General features: G+C 37.7%; 2 protein-coding genes across 5 annotated transcripts; both read right to left on the reverse strand.

Annotated features, from left to right (window-relative positions):
- Nucleotides 1-52: 52 nt before the first annotated feature.
- Nucleotides 53-2,473, reverse strand: LOC127842191 (endoglucanase-like). The gene is made up of 4 exons (XM_052371549.1): nucleotides 2,395-2,473; nucleotides 1,790-1,929; nucleotides 1,335-1,449; nucleotides 53-405 (listed from the first exon to the last, which is right to left on the reverse strand). The coding sequence occupies exons 1-4, from the start codon at nucleotides 2,471-2,473 to the stop codon at nucleotides 62-64; spliced, it is 678 nt and encodes a 225-aa protein (XP_052227509.1). The 3' UTR covers nucleotides 53-61.
- Nucleotides 2,474-11,592: 9,119 nt separating this feature from the next.
- Nucleotides 11,593-19,467, reverse strand: LOC127842382 (endoglucanase-like). Of its 4 annotated transcripts, none has more exons than XM_052371859.1 (4): nucleotides 19,340-19,467; nucleotides 14,588-14,727; nucleotides 13,113-13,227; nucleotides 11,593-11,952 (listed from the first exon to the last, which is right to left on the reverse strand). In XM_052371859.1, the coding sequence occupies exons 2-4, from the start codon at nucleotides 14,678-14,680 to the stop codon at nucleotides 11,633-11,635; spliced, it is 528 nt and encodes a 175-aa protein (XP_052227819.1). In that variant the 5' UTR covers nucleotides 14,681-14,727; nucleotides 19,340-19,467; the 3' UTR covers nucleotides 11,593-11,632. The 4 variants fall into 4 exon arrangements, with proteins under 4 accessions (XP_052227819.1, XP_052227816.1, XP_052227818.1 ...); XM_052371856.1 differs by lacking the exon at nucleotides 19,340-19,467 and adding an exon at nucleotides 16,143-16,187; XM_052371858.1 differs by lacking the exon at nucleotides 19,340-19,467 and adding an exon at nucleotides 16,105-16,175.
- Between the last annotated feature and the right edge of the window lie 1,274 nt (nucleotides 19,468-20,741).

Below are 20,741 nucleotides of genomic sequence, written 5' to 3' on the forward strand. Positions count from 1 at the left end.
CATGCAAAACATTATTAAGTCTCAATGCATTAAACAACTTCTCTTGCTACATGACTATTAACTAATATAAAGATATATGCATTGTTTTGTACTCATTTTCAGTTTGCCCGCATTGGCACGTCTTGTACATATCGTCGTTAGGTGTGCTCGAATATTCTAAGTGGCCTCCATCGCAGTCGGTCCATTCCCACGTCACTTCCGGGTTATCCCAGCCCATACCGGAGATCTGATTGGCGCCGTTTTCGAGGTCAAAGTGCGCTCCGTAGCCATACTGGTTGACGCCGACACTTCCTTGTTGACTGCACCAGCTCAGGTTGGGGGCCTCGTTGGGGCAGAGATTGGTTATCATGAATATCCTTGACTGACCATCGGCCGTTGCCTGGCCCTGGCCATCGACGAAACCACCTGTATTAAAACATAATATTGACATGTATGTACAGATTATTTTTCTTTGGGGCTAGCATGTTCTACTTGTATGGAAAAAAAACAATTTTGTATCATCACCTTACATATAATTTGGCGTTTTAGATCCAGACCAGTTTTCCTCTGGCCGATTTTTCCTGTAACCCGTTGATTATACAACGTCTGATTTACAATACAATGCTTATTTCACCAGAATAATTGTTATGTTTAATAAAGATTTATGTTACTTAAATTTGTGTACAATTCGCCAGAAGAAGCCGACATTTCATGAGTACTTGTAAAGGTCTCCTCTCTTAGTAAATACAAAGCCCGATTATTGCGAGTTATTGAAGAAAAATACGAATACTTGAATTAACACAGCAGAGGTCGCCGTGGTGCATGTAATGACACTGGTGTCAGTTTTGTGGTCGGGCGGTCTTGAATTCTAATCAAGACAAGGGGCGCCTTTTATAAGGAACGACACTTTCAACCTAAATTGGATTTTTGCTAAGAAGAGACTTTCTTTAAACGAAAATTATCATAAAAGCGGAAAGTATCGCCCAGAGCACAGCCAATATGTTTATGTCAACAGTCAAGTGGTTGCCAGTGCACACAACGGTTTCAGCTCCAAACTCACCTTAAAAGATGTATATTTAACCCAGTTTTGCCTAGTGGACTCACACATCCTTCTAAATTGGATCAATTTATTTTCAAAATTAGGGATGTCTAGTATATTTATTTCTATATTTAGGATATTGCTTACATACATTTCTTTAAGCAAACAGCGCAGACCCAGATGAGACGCCGCATTATGCGGCGTCACATCTGGGTCTACGCTGTTTGCCAAGGCCTTTTTCTAGACGCTAGGCATACATGGATTAACCAATTATATAAAGACATTACGGAAAGTTGACTTGACAAACGCTACTCACCAGTGGTGGTGAGCTTGACGCATTTTCCACACGATTCACCGCACCATGAAGCCTCCCCGGCGTCGAATAGGGCCTGATTGGCTGCAGCCACGAACCCGCTGTGGTTCCATTCAAACTGAAAAACAAGTTTTGTCTTGTGTTTTGAGATTTAAGACTGCCAACTTAAGCCTTGGGCAATCTGAATTTGATTTAACCTTGCATGGTAATATAGTATTAAGAAGAAACTAAACACGAATTATATCAACGCTAAATTTCGTCACTACTTTTTATTACATAACATGATTAGTTGTGAACCTGTACCTATCGTACAAGTAGAAAACACATTTGGATCGAAGCCAGTTTTGATGCAGTTTTGTTGCCATCGACGGATTCCATTTTCGCTTAAATATGTCATGCTTATAAGAAATGATGATAATAGAAAAACACATAGGGTGGGTCTTGTTAATAGCCACTACCTGATCGTTGTTGTCAGCGGGCCCGCAGCCGCACGCACCCTTGTTGCCGTCAGCGTATTTTGTCGTGGAGGCGCATAACTTGCCGTTGTACATCAGCGGATTTCCAGTGCATTTCTGGTTCGCCTCCGTCAACAGCGCGCCTAGAAATGGAGCGTTCGTGGTTAGAAGTACATACGAAAGAACTATACGTCGTCGTTATATCCAGGGACATATACAAACAGGTTTACAAAGGTCCCTGTATCTTTAGTTGTCGTTCGATGCTTTCTCCATCTCTCATCATCTCATCTAAACGGTGCCATGAAAGATAATCAGGCAAATAAATCGGATCGCATATAATTGTTATTAAACAGGTAAAGGACGTTTTGTGTATGCGCTTGTAAACCATATAGCGAACTTAGACAATACATTAACCATGTGTTATGTCCAGTTTGGAACTTATGCGCATTGTTGTTAAACACTTTAGTTGCATGTGCATGTGGCAACAAGGCCTCTTGTGAGTGTAACATCATAATCTATGTGAGAATGGATTTCATCTATATATGTTAATTCAAGCGACTGGAATATAATGGAGCTTTTGATAATGGCGGACCGATTTTTCAACCTACGTTTTTCTTTCGATATTGGCCACACGGCTAAACTTTGGAGCGACGCAAAACTCTTTCTGGATGGAATGGACGGTGTCATATTAAGGTGAGGACAATGGACGGTGTCATATTAAGGTGAGGACAGAAGATAAGCGGCACTAAGACCGAACGGATGCCATTGAGCTTTAAATCTGAGCAACAGTGAAGAATATAGTTTCAAAAGTGGAATGATGCTCAGAGGAAAGACACTACAGCATACATCAAGCTTCAAATATGTCGAATCGACATTAAACACAACATGTAAATGGACGGACGGGCCAGCGGGCTGGCCTGAGGGTGCACGGGAGGACGTGCGGGAGGGCGGGCAGGTAGACAGGAAGGCAACAGACCGACTGACCGACCGGTCGATCGACAGGCAGACAGACCGACCGACCGACAGGCAGACAGGAAGGCAACCGACCGACAGACAGACAGACAGACCGACCGACCGACAGGCAGACAGAAAGGCAACCGACCGACCGACAGACAGACAGGAAGGCAGCCGACCGACCGACAGACAGACAGACAGACAGACAGGAAGGCAACAGACCGACCGACAGACCGACCGACCGACCGACCGACAGACAGACAGACAGACAGACAGACAGACAGACAGACAGACACACAGACAGACAGACAGACAGACAGACAGACAGACAGACAGCGGACAGACAGACAGACACACACACACACACACAGACACACACACTGAGACACACAGACACACAGACAGACACACAGACACACACATATGCAGACAGACCGGACGCACAGACGGACGGCGGGCAGAAGGGCGGTGGGCAGAAGGGCGGGCGGTCGGTAAGAAGCTCGGGCGAGCGCGCGGGCGTTCGGTCGGGTAGGCTTTCAGGCGTTATTACGAGACCTACGAGACCAGTTGACCTTTGTTTTACTTGAATACAGGTTCCGAACAACATTCTAAACATTTTATAATACAAACCAGACAAGTTAATGAAAATATGAAACTATTCTCATTTTTTATACAATACCATCACAATCAAATATATATGATAATAAGCAGACACATTATAAGATGTAAATGCACAATTTGTTGAAATTCTTGGAAGAACCATTGTTGTCTACTTGTTGATAAAAATCTGATAAATATACACATCAAAGAACAACGTTACTGAGCGCTATTATCCGAGTGATACGCTCAGAGATATTGCCTGTGTGCACAATACAGACCTAATAAATTGCCAGCATATACGCTGCCTCTTAGGATTACATTGCATAGTGTATAATTGCAGATTTGTGCACAGTTCTAGAATATATGATAAAGACACTCCCCTGTTATTTTAAAGGATTAATTTAAAGGGGCCGTCCAACCGATTTTGGCATGTATTGAAGCTTGTCATTAAATGCTTTATATTGATAAATTTAAACATTTAAACTAAAAATGTCCAGTAAAAAACAAACAAACAAGAATACAATTTAAAAAATGAAAAAAAAGTAACATTCAACAGGGCTCGAACCACTGACTCCTGAAGTACTAGAGTAAAAAGTCTCCAGCCTAAACCACTCGACCATCCATGCTCATGATTAGAGCGGATGTATTTTTGACGATGCTGGAACAGTATCGTCTAAGGTTTGATAACCAGTAAAAATATTCTTCACAATGGCGACCTATGCAAAAGACCGAGCCAGTCCGATTGAGATAACTCGATTTTTCAGTTACTTCCCTTGGCATTCGCCACTGCGTAGGAGATTGCTTGTTGATTTTCATTGATAACATTTTCCTAGCAGAGTTGTCGTATCAGAACGTTCATTTAAAATTAGTAATTTTACATCCATTTTATTTTTATGGACCAATGAAACAACTATATATTTTCTCTATTTTGTTTGATATTTGTTCTCGATTTAGTAAATAAATTGCGAATAAAAACTAATTAACTAAAAATTAACTTTTTACGTGATCACAAAACTAAAGAATGCGAACAATTTCGAACCTGCAAATTGTAAACGCTGCACTGCTATGATATATATTGATAAAACAACATTTCTTTGCGAACTTGTTCGTCCCGCTAGCGCAGTGGTAAGGACGTTCGCTTTTTCACCTTTACGACACCGGTTCGATTCCCGCTCCCGGCGCAATGTTATATTTTGTCTGTTTTGTGGTCACCATTCCGGACAGGTGTTTTTTTTCCGGATAATCTCCCCCCCCCCCCCCCGCAGCATTTGACCATATAAAAAATTCAAAAGTATTTCAGTACAAAACAAATAGCTGGAAATTGCAGCTATCATTCAAAATTCGTCCCAACTGTCGTCAATCTAATCTGATTAGGTAGGAGTGCTGGACAAACTCCGGGTCCCAACATTATGCAGCCTCAGCGCGGAGGTAACTCATTACCTTGGAAAAACACAAATACACACATTGAGTGCAGCCTAGGCGCGTATAGACTCAAACAAGGCAACAAACTCAAGTGCGGGCACAATCATTTAAAATTTACATATTGAATACGATATTCTAACAGAAATTACACAACCACCTAAGTGTACATACCATGTTTGATATTTCGTTCGATTGTTAGATTTCAGCATATACATGTATAAGGTCATTTCGCTATTAGTTAACTTATCCATATGTTCGTGGGCGAACTCGGATAGTAAAGTGCTCATACGATTGAGCTCACATGGTCCGGCTATGTGCTCATACCTACTTTCGAGAATCATCATGAAGGTATTGCCATACTTAATGAACAAGAATGTGACCCGCCTCCCAGTTTCGCTCAATGGGTCAAGTTACCCACGGGTACTACTTCCCCGTATCCCTAAACTTTTTTTCCTACCAAAAATGTTTCGTACGCAAATTTTTTTCGTACCCAATTTTTTTTCGAACCCAAAATTTTCGTACCCAATTTTTTTATTGTACCCAAATGTTCGTATCAACATACACACTTGTGGTGATATAGATAAACTTAAATTGATGTTTTATATCCATCCTCTTCAAAAGCATCGTCACACCAGTACTGCCAGTACTTTGATTTACCTATATAAGCAATCCTCGTAGTATCCCATAAACGATAACAACATAACTTTCCAAATTATTCAATCGTTTCGCGTCATACGAAGCTTTATAATTTTCAGGGTTTCAAATCATCAAAAGATGCATATTATAGATATTTAAGAGCATGGTAAATGGTCAGTATTACTATTTTCTCAAAAATATCATAACTAAATCGAACATTTGCGAATCTGAAACAACGTTTTTTTATTTTGTCAATTTACCAAAACGTTGGACGGCCTCTTTAAACAATTGTGTCATTTGTAATACTCAGATAAAATTAGAAATATAAAAATAACCGCATTCCCGAAATTCAGAAAATGTGAGTTACATTCAATATTGCTGCAGCGTAAGTTATCGCAAGAAAATTACGGCAAATGTGAGCTTTTACAATCTCTTGCACGACGGTTACATTACATTCACCTCTGTGTTGGGCTCAGAACGGACTATTGTTATGAAAGCGTCTCATTCATGTCATGATCATACCAAGCGTTCATCATTGAGGTTACAGTATACTAAACAATCTCTTGCAAGACGGTTACATTGCATTCACTGCATTAAAGAAAACTATCTCATACCATGATATCTTTTATCAGTCTAAATTCATTATTATAAAATTGATATGGTTTTTTTATGTTAAAAACCCAACATACATACACACGTCGAAGTAATTCCTAACGTCACTCAATAAACATTATGTTCAATTGTTTACATATGTAAAGTGCGTGGAATGATTCAATCTGCGTAAATGGGCAATAAAATAGTTCTAAAGAGTTGCATTAAAACTCGCAAGTATTTGCACGATTTATCGTACATTTAAAAGTCATATTTCTTAATTTAATGCATGCGATCTTAAATATCCAATCAAATATACATTGAATGCGTTTGTTCGGTTTTACCTATTTTATAGGCAAAATGGCAAGCTGAGCATTTCGCAGAGTTGTATGTGAGAGCAAGGAACGACAACTCTGCGTGGAGATTGGAGCTTTTATAGCAACGCCGAACATACGACACTTTTTACTCCGCATGTGAACTAAGTCTAAGATCTGTAAATTTTAACATTGCATAATGTGAATTGAAAGAATTGGAGTACATGTAATTGAAGAAATGTAAAAAAATTAAGTTTCACTGTTATAAACCATGAGCTTGAGCTCATTCAGATAACATAGCATAACGTTGAAATATATATCATTTTATCTGACTTTTTACTATAATAATATTATTATTATTAATCGCGATAACAATCGTGGATAAATTACACAAAACCATTGTACTGAGATATGAGATACCTCAATAACAACTACAGAAGCCAGCTTCCTAACCATTGTACATGGTATTGCCCCTCTGTAGTCATGACATTGTCATACATTTCAAGACTTCTGACGTTCAATTTTTCATCACGACGCAGTATCGTCAAAAGTAATTAACCCATTTATGCCTAATGGACTCTCCCATCCTTCAAAATTTGATCAATTTATTTCCAAAATAAGGGATGTCTAGTATATATATTTCTATATTTAGAATATTTCTTACAGAAATTTCTTTAAGCACACAGCGCAGACCCAGATGAGACGCCGCATCATGCGGCGTCTCATCTGGGTCTACGCTGTTTGCCAAGGCCTTTTTTCTAAACGCTAGGCATAAATGGGTTAAATATCACAAATATAATAACAACACAATAATAATTTATAACAAAATATCACTTACCCATGCTCATTAACAGCACAGTTACGTACATCTTCATCTTGACACTGAACCTGATCGTGAATAACTAGAGGCTCCCTGTAAATGACGCGTCTTTTCAATTTGCTGTTAGTACATAGGTGGCTAGTGCAAGCGAACGTGAATTAAACGCAATTACGAAACAATAAGATCTATTATCAGGGTTTTACTAATGCCCAGGCAAAACTCAATATATGTATTTTGCAAATCTTAAAAGGTTTAAAAAGTTCAGTGGTGAGATAAAATCATTATATAACGTTTATGTCATAAAAAGTCGTGTCTGGAAGCTAAAGCGTGGATGTCACATGACCGGCAATCTATAAGTTAGCTATATTCTCATGACTAAATTGAGGTTTCGATTTATTAATGGCTTGACATTTGCTAGTCTTAAAAGGTTTAAACAGTTCAGTGGTGAGATACCATCATTGTATAACGTTTAACGCGAAATCCACTCAAATTAAACAAATTGCAACGAAAGTAGGTCATGTCGGTTGTCTAGCACTATGTCGCTACCGAAATATAATTCGTGTTTGTCAGAAAGGGGCCTTTGAAAGTGCCCACCGAATAACTGGAAATTACACCCTCGGCATGTATGTACACTCCCCAATGACCCCATTCTTCATTAAAATGGGTCGTCTTGATGGATGGTTTACGTGAATTATGTAACTATCGAGTGATAACTCTTTTATATCACTAAGGGGCCATTAAAAGTTCCCACTCATTCAATTGAAATAAAGCCATTTGGATGTGTTAACATCCCGACGGGCAGTAGATTGCTACCAAGGGATAACCCTTGTTTGCCGGGGGCATTAAAGGTGCCAATATATTCACTAGATACAGCATACAAGAAATGCATGTACACTCCCTGATCCCCACTTTATATACGTGTTCATATTTATTTATGTACATATATATTTATATATAATTATAAATCATAAACATACTGTGAGAGAGGACAAATGAGTTTTGTACATTATAAATTGGTGTTTAGTATGATGATTTTACCATAACCTGCAACGTGAATTGGTTTTTAAATCAACACTGATGTTTAATTTCACTCATGTGTTCTGTTATCAACAATGTACACTTAAACACAGTGATTATTACACGCCATTGACGTTTATGTACAACAATCAAGTAAGGTGTTTTCTTATTGAAGAAGACCTTTCCATATTATGGTAAATGGACGCAAAAGTTTAAACTTATTTCTCCTAGCATAGCCCACATTAAAAAGAACACTGCATGCGAACAATAAACGCAAAATGATATCTTTTTATAATTAAGTTAAACTAAAAGAAGTTGAATCTTTTGAAAAATCGGACGAAAACTAATTAGAGATCCGATATCGCAGACATGACTTTACACTCCAGAGACAGGCAGCTATTTTGAAACATCATTAATTCTTTATATAATCATATGACATCGCCAAGGGAGAATGATCACGTAATAGCCATTTAGTTGTTTCGTAAACTTCAGAGTCGAGCACATAGTTTCGATAACCTCGAAATCTCGTTCAATCAAACACTAAATTTCGGTTATTTCCGTTTCAACATTATTGAGAACAATTAAGCTTTGCTTTGATCTAGAGTGATTGCCTAAAGATATACATTAGATACAAGGCAATAATTGCCGAAACTACAAGGCTTGCTTCTTTGGTACACGCATACTGAACTGTTTGACTTCAGGGGGTATCACTCTTGTTAACCCATTTTTGCCTAGTGGACTCTCCCATCCTTATAAATTGGATCACTTTATATCCAAAATTAGGAATGTCTAGTAAATTTATTTCTATATTTAGAATATTTCTAACTGAAATTCCTTTAAGAAAACAGCGCAGACGCTGATGAGACGCCGCATCATGCGCGTCTCATATGGGTATACGCTGTTTGCCAAGGCTTTTTTCCTAGACGCAAGGCATAAATGGGTTAAAAAGGATGATAGCGTCAGACTTTATATGTTCTCACTCAGACAATTATTAACTAAACAAAATAAAAGTGAAATGTTCAAGTACGGCAAGTTCATATCAGTGGCACTACATAGTCACCGATTTCATACTCATAGTAATGTATAATTTTGTAATATTTAGACCGAATAAATTATAAAATTCAGTAAAAGAAGGTATTTAACCATGTTTTTTACTATTTAATACGAATTAAGTCGTTGCTTTAACATAAAGTATAAATATAATTCGGTATTATGTGTACTGTCAAAATAGTATGTAATAGGGATTAAAATTGTATTGTTGTGTTTTCTTTACAATTGTTCATATATTTTATTGATAACAACGACGCTAAAACGGTTCCATATATAGCGAGATACACTGTTTACATATTAAATAAACGAGTATTTTTTATCTGCATGGTTTATCCAATACTAGATTATAACATTGATGAAAACAACGGCTTACTTTATTCATGTATTTTGTAGTATCACTAGAAATTGTAAGGAGGAATATATGTAGTAAAATTTGCTTCTGTTATATTCTGTTAATGCCGGTGGTTTGTGTGCACTGTGTTAAAATCGAGAATAGTTTAATTAGGCATATTAACCCATTTAAGGTATGTCAGGTATATTTATTTCTATATTTAGAATATTACTTACTGAAATTCCTTTAAGCACACAGCGCAGACCCTGATGAGACGCCGCATCATGCGACGTCTCATCTGGGTCTACGCTGTTTGCCAAGGCCTATTTTGATATAACAAATAAGACATGTATGAACACGACCTGCTCACCCACCCGAATTAAAACTCGGCCAGAAACTAGGTCATTCAGACGGGCAGCTGACGGTTGCTTGGCATTAACTTGTTCACTACAGATGAATATATAGATAAATACATGTATATTTGCCGAGGTGCAGCCGAAGGGTGGTTTTCGTGTACTTGGTCGCTACCAGGGATAACTATTTTTTGTCAGAAAGGGTCAGTAAAAATGACCAACTACTCACTGAAGAGAATGTGTTTTGCACATATGTACACCCCCTGACCCCCTCTTATTAAAACTTGTTTCCGCCATTTCGACGGACAGCATTAAGATGATTGCCGTGCACTGGGTCGCGGCTGGATGATAACTCTGGTTTTCGGAAAGGGGCCATTTAATATACCTACGCATTCTCTGAAGATAACGTACTCGGCATGTTTGTACACTCCTCTTGCCACCCCCACCCAAACTTGGGCCGAAACAAAGCCATCTTGACGGGAAGCCGACGGGTGGTTGGCGTTCACTATGTGACAACGTTGGAATATCTCGATATGATAAGGAAGGGACCATTAAATATGATGCTAAAAACGATACATGCGCTTTGTTCAAATTTAACATTGTGTTATTTTTTAATCAAGGGGCAAAATTGTTTAAAATGTAAGATAAAGGTATGTTTTCAAACTGGATTTCCATGCGATACAAAAATATTATATTTCCATGTGTTTGAGGATTTCTCTAAAATAAGCTGATGAAATATTAGAATGTCTTTATTTTGGTCGACTGTTGACAAATTTCTTCAACTTTCCATTGGTTGTTAAATCAGGTCAGAACCATGATTATGCAGATAAGTTTTCCATATGGTACTCAAATAAAGGAAAGAGAAGTCACGTGCATGTGAATATGACCGGCAGACATAGGCGACGCGTTCTGAGAAAACTGGGTATAATGCATGTGCGTAAAGTAACGTCCTAGATAAGCCTATGCAGTCCGCACAGGCTAATCAGGGACGACACACTTTCCGCTTTTATGGTATTTTTCGATTAAAGGAAGTCTCTTCAACACAAAAATCCTGTTAAGGCGGAAAGTGTCGTCCCTGATAGTCTGTGTGGATTGCACAGGCTTATCTGGGACGATACTTTACGCACATGCATTATGCCATTTTTCTCAGAACATTTTGCTTCTAACATGCTATACTTTATTATCTCCTAGTTTTGTTTGTTTTGTTAACGCTGTAAATATACTTCTGTAGCTTTTCTATGATCTCTTTAAAATATTTGTCACCAAAGATTAACAAATGGAAAAACACTTACAAATGATATTCACTAATAAGCACGATAGCGAAAATTTTGTCATATACGTAACTGAACCAACACCCCTGTGTAGTATGAACATTTTCAAACAAAAGGAGATTTTCCCAACATTGAACAATGCACAAATCAAACCGTGCTCTGTGAAAAGGGAGTTTCATGCGTGTGCGTAAAGTTTCGTCCCAGATTAGCCAGTGCAGTCCGACAACACTTTCCGCTTAAACAACTAAGGAGAAATCTTCTTTAAACAGAAAATATCATAAAAGCGGAAAGTGTAGTCCCTTATTAGCCGGTGCGGACTGCATTTAGTTTAGATCTGTTTTGAATTAATATTTGTCTTTGTTTGAATCACGACCGTTGTAAAACCAAATAAGTAAAAACGCCATTAATTTAGCAGCCGCAGCTGAAAACAAATCTTGTTATGTTTCCTTTTTTTATTTGCATACACATCTTCAAAATTACACAAGCGTTATTTTTTGCCATGATGTCCGCACTGACATGTATGGTAATTGCTGTTACTCGGCGTGCGGCTATCATGGGCGTGACCGGCGTCGCAGTCGGCCCATTCCCACGTCACTTCCGGGTTCCCCCAGTCCATCCCGGTGATCTGGTTATTGGCGTTTTCGAGGTCAAAGTGCCATCCGTAGCCATACTGGTTGACACCGCCATTACTCGCTTGTTGACTGCACCAGCTCAGGTTTGGGTACGTGTTGGGGCAGAGGTTGGTTATCATGAACACATGCGACTGGTTCTCAGCCGGGGCATGGCCCTGGCCGTCGACGAAACCGCCTGTAAGAATTATTCTATAGTTCATACGAATGCTTGTATTAACCCATTTATGCCTAGCGTCTAGAAAAAAAGGCATAGGCAAACAGCGTATACCCAGATGAGACGCCGCATGATGCTGGGTCTGCGCTGTTTGCTTAAAGGAATTTCTGTACGAAATATTCTAAATATAGAAATAAATATACTACACATCCCTACTTTGGATAAATTGATCCAATTTAGAAGGATGGGAGAGTCCATTAGGCATAAATGGGTTAAAGTGGTAATGCGTAATCCTGCACTGAACAGGGAGATAATCATGCAATTATTCGCCTTTTACTGGGGCTGGTTATGTATCGGGGCCGTATTTGTTATTCTCTCATTTAAGGAAATTGCCTATTATGTAGGTTACAATTAATATTTCAGTAAAATATATGCCTTTTTATATTACTTAAATTGGTTTACTCTTTATTTGTCTGTGCGTTTAGCAAAATGTTCGGTAAACACGCTTATTTCCTTCTATTACTTTGTCTTTCACCTTCCAACTGGAAACGATCACAACAAAATTGATAATTTACGAGTCGAGCTTAATAGATTGAAAAGGCAACTTTAATTTGAAATGCTCGTAAACGTTAGTGGTTCTGGTAATTTAATGAGAAAGAGGTGTTGGGGCATAATGAAGCGCGTAAGGGCCGCTTAAACTTCAAAATTCACGCACTCTTTAAGAAAATACGCCGTAAGATTTTATTGTTGAGAGTTATCAACAAAACAGGCCATGACTTAAATAAACACTGCAGAGGTCACAATTGTGACATGGTTATGATATCGGATTTACGATCGGGATGTCGTGGATTTGATCCTGGGATCATCCTATTAATCATGTTCAAACAGCCACAAATTACACAGCCTCGTTTTTGCTAAGCTAGTGGGGCAATTCTTACATCTGATTCAAATGTGATAATAAGACCTATTCTTCACAAATATGCTGAAAATATTTTGCGCGAGAAATACGATCATAAAAGCGGGTACATTTTATATATTAAATATTAAGAACAAAATTGTGCGAGTGAAAAAACGCACAAAATAAACAAGGCTTATATAGTGATTTGTACAACCGCACACTTTAAAGTGTCTATAATAATAAACAAATTAAACTATAAAGGATGAATAATGTGTCTACAAACCAGTAGTGGTGAGCTTGACGCATTTACCGCATGACTGACCGCACCATTTAGCGCCGCCGGCGTCGAACAGGGCCTGATTGGCTGCCACCGCCCACCCTGTTTTGCTCCACGGAAACTGTAACATATAATATCATGTATGGTGATTCAAAACTAACAGCAGTGTTGTCGCACAGGATATGCTGGCTTATAATACGAACCCGATGTTATTAAGAAAACTGAAATCAAATGTGTCTTTTTCTGAGAAAACTGGGCACAATGCATGTGCGTAAAGTGTCGTCCCAGATTAGCCCGTGCAGTCCGCACAGGCTAATCAGGGGCGACACTTTCCGCTTAAACTAGACTTTCGGTAAAAAGGGACATCCTTTAAACGAAAAATACCATTAAAGCGGAAAGTGTCGTCCCTGATTAGCCTGTAATCTGGGACGACACTTTACGCACATGCATTTTGACAAATTTTCACAGAATAAGACACACGTTTAGCATTTGTGAACTCAAAGGTGATAAAGTAGTGTCAAGTTTCAAGTTAATTTGTTTAACGGTCATCGGCCCTAGTTAATACCATAAACACTTACAAAATGCATATAGATATACTATCAATTTGAAGAAATATGATTAAAAAATGGTATAGCAAAACAAGTGTTTCTGTTAACAACACTATACGTTTTTCAAAGGCATAGTAAATATACATAGCAATATTTCGTATAAGGCTTTTATCACGCGAGGCCATAGCGTTATACATGTGTTGATAGGTGACTGATTGTAAGAGATTGTGGCAAAGTAAGACAAAACCAATTCCGATATGGAACTTGACCTTATCGTCTGACACCACAACATTGTCGTCTGACACCACAACATTGTCGTCTGACACCACAACATTGTCGCCTGACACCACAACCTATGGTTCTAGGGAAACTGAAATTATTTTTACAATAGAAGATATAATTGTTTGTCAAAACGAAAGCTAAACCACAACCAGCGTCGAATATTGCTTTAACCTCGATTCCGCAATTGTTAAAATGGCCATGCATTCAGTTATAGAATGAACGAAATCATTTGCGTCGTAAGTAAAGCATAACAAGCTTTGCAAAGGGCATGATTGGCTGTTACCAGGAAACATTGTTTGTAAATCATTTTAGGAAGTCATTTTGCACATCGAACTGTAAGCAACCATAGATGTATGGACCTTCTCTTATTTAGCAGGACCACGTATAATGCTATGTGTTTCAGTCATTTGTGATTGTAAACGGATACTAGTAAAAGAAAATAGCGTCGTACCTGTACCGCTCTCAACACGTATGGAACGCTTAGAAATCTTCGTCTTAATGGTTTTTAAAACCAAAATCAGCTTCGTACCTGTTCCGCTCTCAACCACGAAAAAACACGTATGGAACGATTAGAAATCTTCTAAATTGGGTTTTTAAACTAAAATCACATCATGATTGTATCTATTTATTTGTACGGTTCAAGATCTCTACCATCGTGTCGTTGTTAGGGGTACCACAGCCGCACGCGCCCATGCGGTACCCCACGTATCTCGTCGTAGAGGCACACTTCTTGCCGTGGTACATCCGGGGATTTCCCGTGCATTTCTGGCCCGCCTCCGTCAACAACGAACCTGCAGCGGAAGAATTGTTCGTTTGAAAAACGAAATAAAAACATTTGGGAACGTTTAATACTTTGCCCACTTAACATAATACATTGGCATAAATGTAATGTGCTTATGGAAACGTTATTCTTGTCAGACCAACATTTTTATCGCATACAAAAAAAGGTCGAAACATTGGTATGATTGATACGCCGAGGTAAAAATTGTCTTTCCGCAAACAAATTAAATGAACATAAAATGCATTTGCAACTGATTATTACAATATATAATTAATACACATATTTAATGACTTATTTTGAATATCCGTTTTCAAATATGACATGTGTGTATGAGCATGAGCAGTCGCAATAAACATGCCATTCATATGAGTCGCGTTCTGAGAAAACTGGGCATAATGCTTAAGCGTAAAGTGTCGTCCCAGATTAGCCTGTGCAGTTCGCACAGGCTAATCAGGGACGACACTTTCCGCTGTTATGACATTTTTCGTTTAAATGAAGTCTCTTCTTAGCAAAAATCCAATTTAGGCGGAAAGTTTGGCCATGATTAGCCTGTGCGGACTGCACAGGCTAATCTGGAACGACACTTTACGCACATGCATTATGCCCAGTTTTATCAGAACACGACTCATATTCATATTCTTTCAGCAAATCGTTACATGGCTAGCGATGATTTGGGATGATTTGATGTCGGTAATATATTACTTTATCTATCAATCTCGTAATTGGCAATAAATAGAGAATGTTTCGTTTATATTATTATAATAATCAATTCAGTTTCCTAGTTAAATGTAGATCGCAGTAAAAGAGTGTGTAAATTATGTTCATTAAACACTATTGAATCTGAATACCATTTCTTGTTATGTTGTAATGCTTTTACTGACATTATGAAAAAAATATCTAGTAAGTACTTCCTGGTCGTCTATGATTATGTTTATTAATTTCATGTCATCTAGGTCTAAACGAAAAATCAGAAGCGCTGCTTAATACATGTATTGTCATAATGCTATGATTATACGTGATGCATTGCTTGCTGTGTGAACTCTGAATATACTTATTTGATGTATATATTATAACAATAGTCATATAATATGCGGATTTATGTATGTATGACCGTGTGTATATATATATATATGATACTCGTCTGTGTATCTTGGCCACAATCTTTATAATTTTTGTAAATGGCCCAAGGCAATGCTTTTGCCGTTTTGCCAATAAATGAAACGAAACGAAACGTTAATACTGATCCATGTTAACGAACGTTAAAGAAACTTCAAAGCAATAAAATAAACACAAACATTCTACCCACCCGTTACTTCTATGTTATATTTAGTTTCCAAATTAATACAAATTGTCAATGCTGATAGTTTATTACAAAAATAGTAAATACCTTAAGAGAAATAGAGAGAAAAAAAACATTCTATTCACCGGCTACGACTAAAGCAGCGATAACAATCATCTTGACTCGTAAATGGAGCGGTCAACAAGAGCATGGGGATATATAGGGACAAGATCATTTGCGAAATAGTGGCCGGAGTAGAGAAGGCTGATTGTCTGGAATGGTTATATAAACAATTTAAATGCTCGTGATGTATCTAATACGAATTAATTTATGTTGATGTATTTATGTATGAATATGAATGGAAAAATTATTTGTTTTTATCAATTACATCAAATGATTATTGTATATATATCTAAATTGTTAGATATTGTTAGAGCAAATAATCATTGTATTTATTTAAACAGTATTAACCACTTTTGCAAATCATTCAGCAGTGTTAGGCATTCTGCCCCGATTCTAATGTTAGAACTTAAACATCACTACTTTTATAAACCAGAGGTATGAGAATTATTTAAATTGACTAATACACTAAAGAATCAACATCATTCCAACACTGGGCATGCCGTTATAAGGAGGAGAAGTGGAAATGATTTTTTTCGGTCTGTTTAAAAACAGGGTTCCCATGTGATCCAACAAGATTATTTTCAGGGGGAGGGGGGGGGAGGATTTATCTCAAATTTGTAAATGCAATGAAATAACTTATTGATTCCGGTAAACTTGCGGAACATCTCTTTAATATTCCATTGGCTATTACTTAGGTCAAACCTCGGGAACCAGCAACCCCGCCGATAAATAGAAATGCAAGCAAGATTTGAGTACAGCATAAGAATATGAGCGGCACGCATGTGTGCTTAAATAATTTATCATCAAGATATACTATATAATTCCGACATTGTTGTGTTTTTTACGGTGTAAATGTCCGGTGTATTACATTAGATTTCACACAATATCAATGCCTTGTTTTTCAGTATTTATATGATATATTAGGATTTATTTATTCGGGTCTATGTGCCAAAACAGTCCATTTGCTATTCAATTAAATAGCTACGCTCGAGCCGGTTCACCAACTACAAAGGTTAGAGAGATAAGTTGGGGTCAGATTGTGCTAGTACATCTTGCAGATAATGTAAGTTGACATTCAAAGACAATGTGTACTACTTGTACAATGCTGATGTGTTGCATTTGATTATATGAGGGTTTAATTAGCGTATGCAGTAGTAGCAACAGCAGAAGTATTAGAAGTAGCAGCAGCACAGACAATTATACTTTCAATATGTTCTAAAAGTTTTGTTGTTATTTTAATATTAATCATTACCAAATTTTGAGATAAAAGCTATTCCCGTTATGGTCTAATTTGTCTAGTAATATTATAAATACACCAAAAAAGCATTTTAATTAATTCCACAGATTACTCACTGAATGCTAAATAAACGCGTAATCGTATGTTTACAAATACACTTATACAGTTTAAGTCCATCGTTTATTCTTATGAATTCCTGCGCAAATTTACGTAAATTTATTATAATTAATACATGTTTGCAATAAAATAATCTTAATAATATGTGTTTGCAAAATGAAGAAAATATCTTTAAATACTAGTATATTAATAACCGATTGTTTTTGTTCTCGTATACATTATCGAAGTTTGTGTCGCCAAGTCACATGATACTTATTTCATTGATAACTACGTGAACGAAACATATGTCGATTCTAATAAGGTGGCACGGTGATTATTAGGTGTAACATTTTGTAGTTGACATAATCATCTCTCACTGAGTCGCATTCTGACAAAACTGGACATAATGCATGTGCGTAAAGTGTTGTCCCACAGGCTAATCAGGGACGACACTTTCCGCCTAAATATGATTTTTGCTAAGAAGAGACTTTTAAACGAAAAATGTCATAAAAGCGGAAAGTGTCGTCCCTGATTAGCCTGTGCGGACTGCAAAGGCTAATCTGGGACGACACTTTACGCATATGCATTATGCCCAGTTTTCTCAGAACACGACTCTTCTTGTCTAGAGCAGGGCTATGAAATCTACCAATACGACACGTAAGCAGGTAGATTGCTTGTAGGGGAAATGCAGCATGAATTTAAGTTTGAATAACTAGGCACTGGTCAAAACTGTAGTGATAATGATATACACTGCAAGTCATATCGTCATTGAATCTAATATATTTACACAGACTTGCAATCAGTGATTGCTAAAGACTGCAATCAATTAAATCTAAACTTGAGTTAATCTCTCATGACTATGAATTTACGTTGCCTTTCTTATGCAATAACTAACAATCTGCGTTTGTTTGGTAGGCAGATACTCACAATCTGCGTTTGGTTGGTAGGCAGATACTTACAATCTGCGTTTGATTGGTAGGCAGATACTAACAATCTGCGTTTGATTGGTAGGCAGATACTTACAATCTGCGTTTGTTTGGTAGGCAGATACTCACAATCTGCGTTTGGTTGGTAGGCAGATACTTACAATCTGCGTTTGTTTGGTAGGCAGATACTTACAATTTGCGTTTGTTTGGTAAGCAGATACTTACAATTTGCGTTTGTTTGGTAAGCAGTTACTTACAATCTGCGTTTGTTTGGTAGGGAGTTACTTACAATCTGCGTTTGTTTGGTAGGCAGATACTTATAATCTGCGTTTGTTTGGTAAGCAGTTACTTACAAGCTGCGTTTGTTTGGTAGGCAGTTACTTACAATCTGCGTTTGTTTGGTAGGCAGATACTTACAATCTGCGTTTGTTTGGTAGGCAGATACTTACAATCTGCGTTTGTTTGGTAAGCAGTTACTTACAATCTGCGTTTGTTTGGTAAGCAGTTACTTACAATCTGCGTTTGTTTGGTAGGCAGATACTTACAATCTGCGTTTGTTTGGTAGGCAGTTACTTACAATCTGCGTTTGTTTGGTAAGCAGTTACTTACAATCTGCGTTTGTTTGGTAGGCAGATACTTACAATCTGCGTTTGTTTGGTAGGCAGATACTTACAATCTGCGTTTGTTTGGTAGGCAGATACTTACAATCTGCGTTTGTTTGGTAGGCAGATACTTACAATCTGCGTTTGTTTGGTAGGCAGATACTTACAATCTGCGTTTGTTTGGTAGGCAGATACTTACAATCTGCGTTTGTTTGGTAGGCAGATACTTACAATCTGCGTTTGTTTGGTAGGCAGATACTTACAATCTGCGTTTGTTTGGTAGGCAGTTACTTACAATCTGCGTTTGTTTGGTAGGCAGTTACTTACAATCTGCGTTTGTTTGGTAAGCAGTTACTTACAATCTGCGTTTGCTTTGGTCTGCAATTACACACAATCTGCGTTTACTTTGGTCTGCAATTACATACAATCTGCGTTTGCTTTGGTCTGAAATGACAAAGAATCTACGTTTGCTTTGGTCTGCCATTACATACAATCTGTGTTTGCGTTGGTCGGCTTTTATATACAATCTGTTTTTGCTTTGGACTTCATTTAAAAACAATCCGCGTTCTCTTAAGTCTTCAAATATCTGTTTGCCAAATTATGCAATCATTTACAATCATCGTTTTCTTGGGTCTGCAATTACTACGAATCTGCGTTTTGCTTTAATCTGCAATCGCTTGCAAGCGTAATATTCTTTGATCCGACTTGAATATCCATATATCAATATCAAGTTGCAGGATCACGTGACTTTGTGGGGTTCACAATTAAACGTTAATGGATGCAAACACACCGGTAAGTGGTGTTAAAAAATAATTTTTAAAATAATTTTTCTAAAGAATTTCATCTAGTGCATACAAGACATGTTTTAATGCTTCTTATGGCAATTTGAAATACATCAAAATTGCTTTATTTAATAAGCCTGTGTTTTTGTTCAAAGATTCCATATGTAATGCACGGTTATGCTTCACACAACGTGACAATTTTCGACGTATTCAAGGATTGATTCTTATACCCTAAGATATTGACACAAACTGCAAGAAAAAAGAGTATGTAAAGTTGTAAATGTGTTTCAATAACTTGAGATATTTGCAAAAATAAAGTTTTTAACGGTGTGTTTAAATTCTGTCCAGCCCGTGTGTCAAACCCTGAAAACCCCGTTGATTCTGCAACCTGATATCGGGTATGCAACTCCTTACAATCGTCTTAGTCTGCAACGACGTAACGTTTGTGTTAGGATCTCGATACCTTATTATATGCATTTTTATGGCAAGCGGTTCGACGCATAATCCCAAGAAACTAGGTTTCTCATGAGAACCTAGGTTCTCAGAATGAGAACCTAGGTTCTCGCTTGAAGATTGCAAATGGCTTCAAGAACCCAAGTTTTCAAATGAGAACCTAGGTTTTCATGAAAACCTAGGTTTTCATTTGAAAACCTAGGTTCTCATGAAAAACCTAGTTTCTTGGGATTATGCGTCGAACTGCTTGCCATATCCGTGGTTGTTATTTGGGAACCATAGGTTCTCTGAGAACCTAGGTTCTCTGAGAACCTAGGTTTTCAGAATTACGCGTCGGACGGCGTAAACTTGCTCGTTTGGAATACGGGACTAATATTATTCAGGGCGCAGGATCAATGGGGTTCACATATGATTACACACGGGCTGGACAGAATGAAAACACGCCGTTAAGAACTTTATTTTTGCAGATATCTCAAGTTTTTGAAATATGTTTGCAAAGTCTTTAGTGCATAAGTTTTTCTTGCAG

The sequence above is a fragment of the Dreissena polymorpha genome, chromosome 8 (genome assembly GCF_020536995.1).
Source record: "Dreissena polymorpha isolate Duluth1 chromosome 8, UMN_Dpol_1.0, whole genome shotgun sequence".
Lineage (NCBI taxonomy): Eukaryota > Metazoa > Mollusca > Bivalvia > Myida > Dreissenidae > Dreissena > Dreissena polymorpha.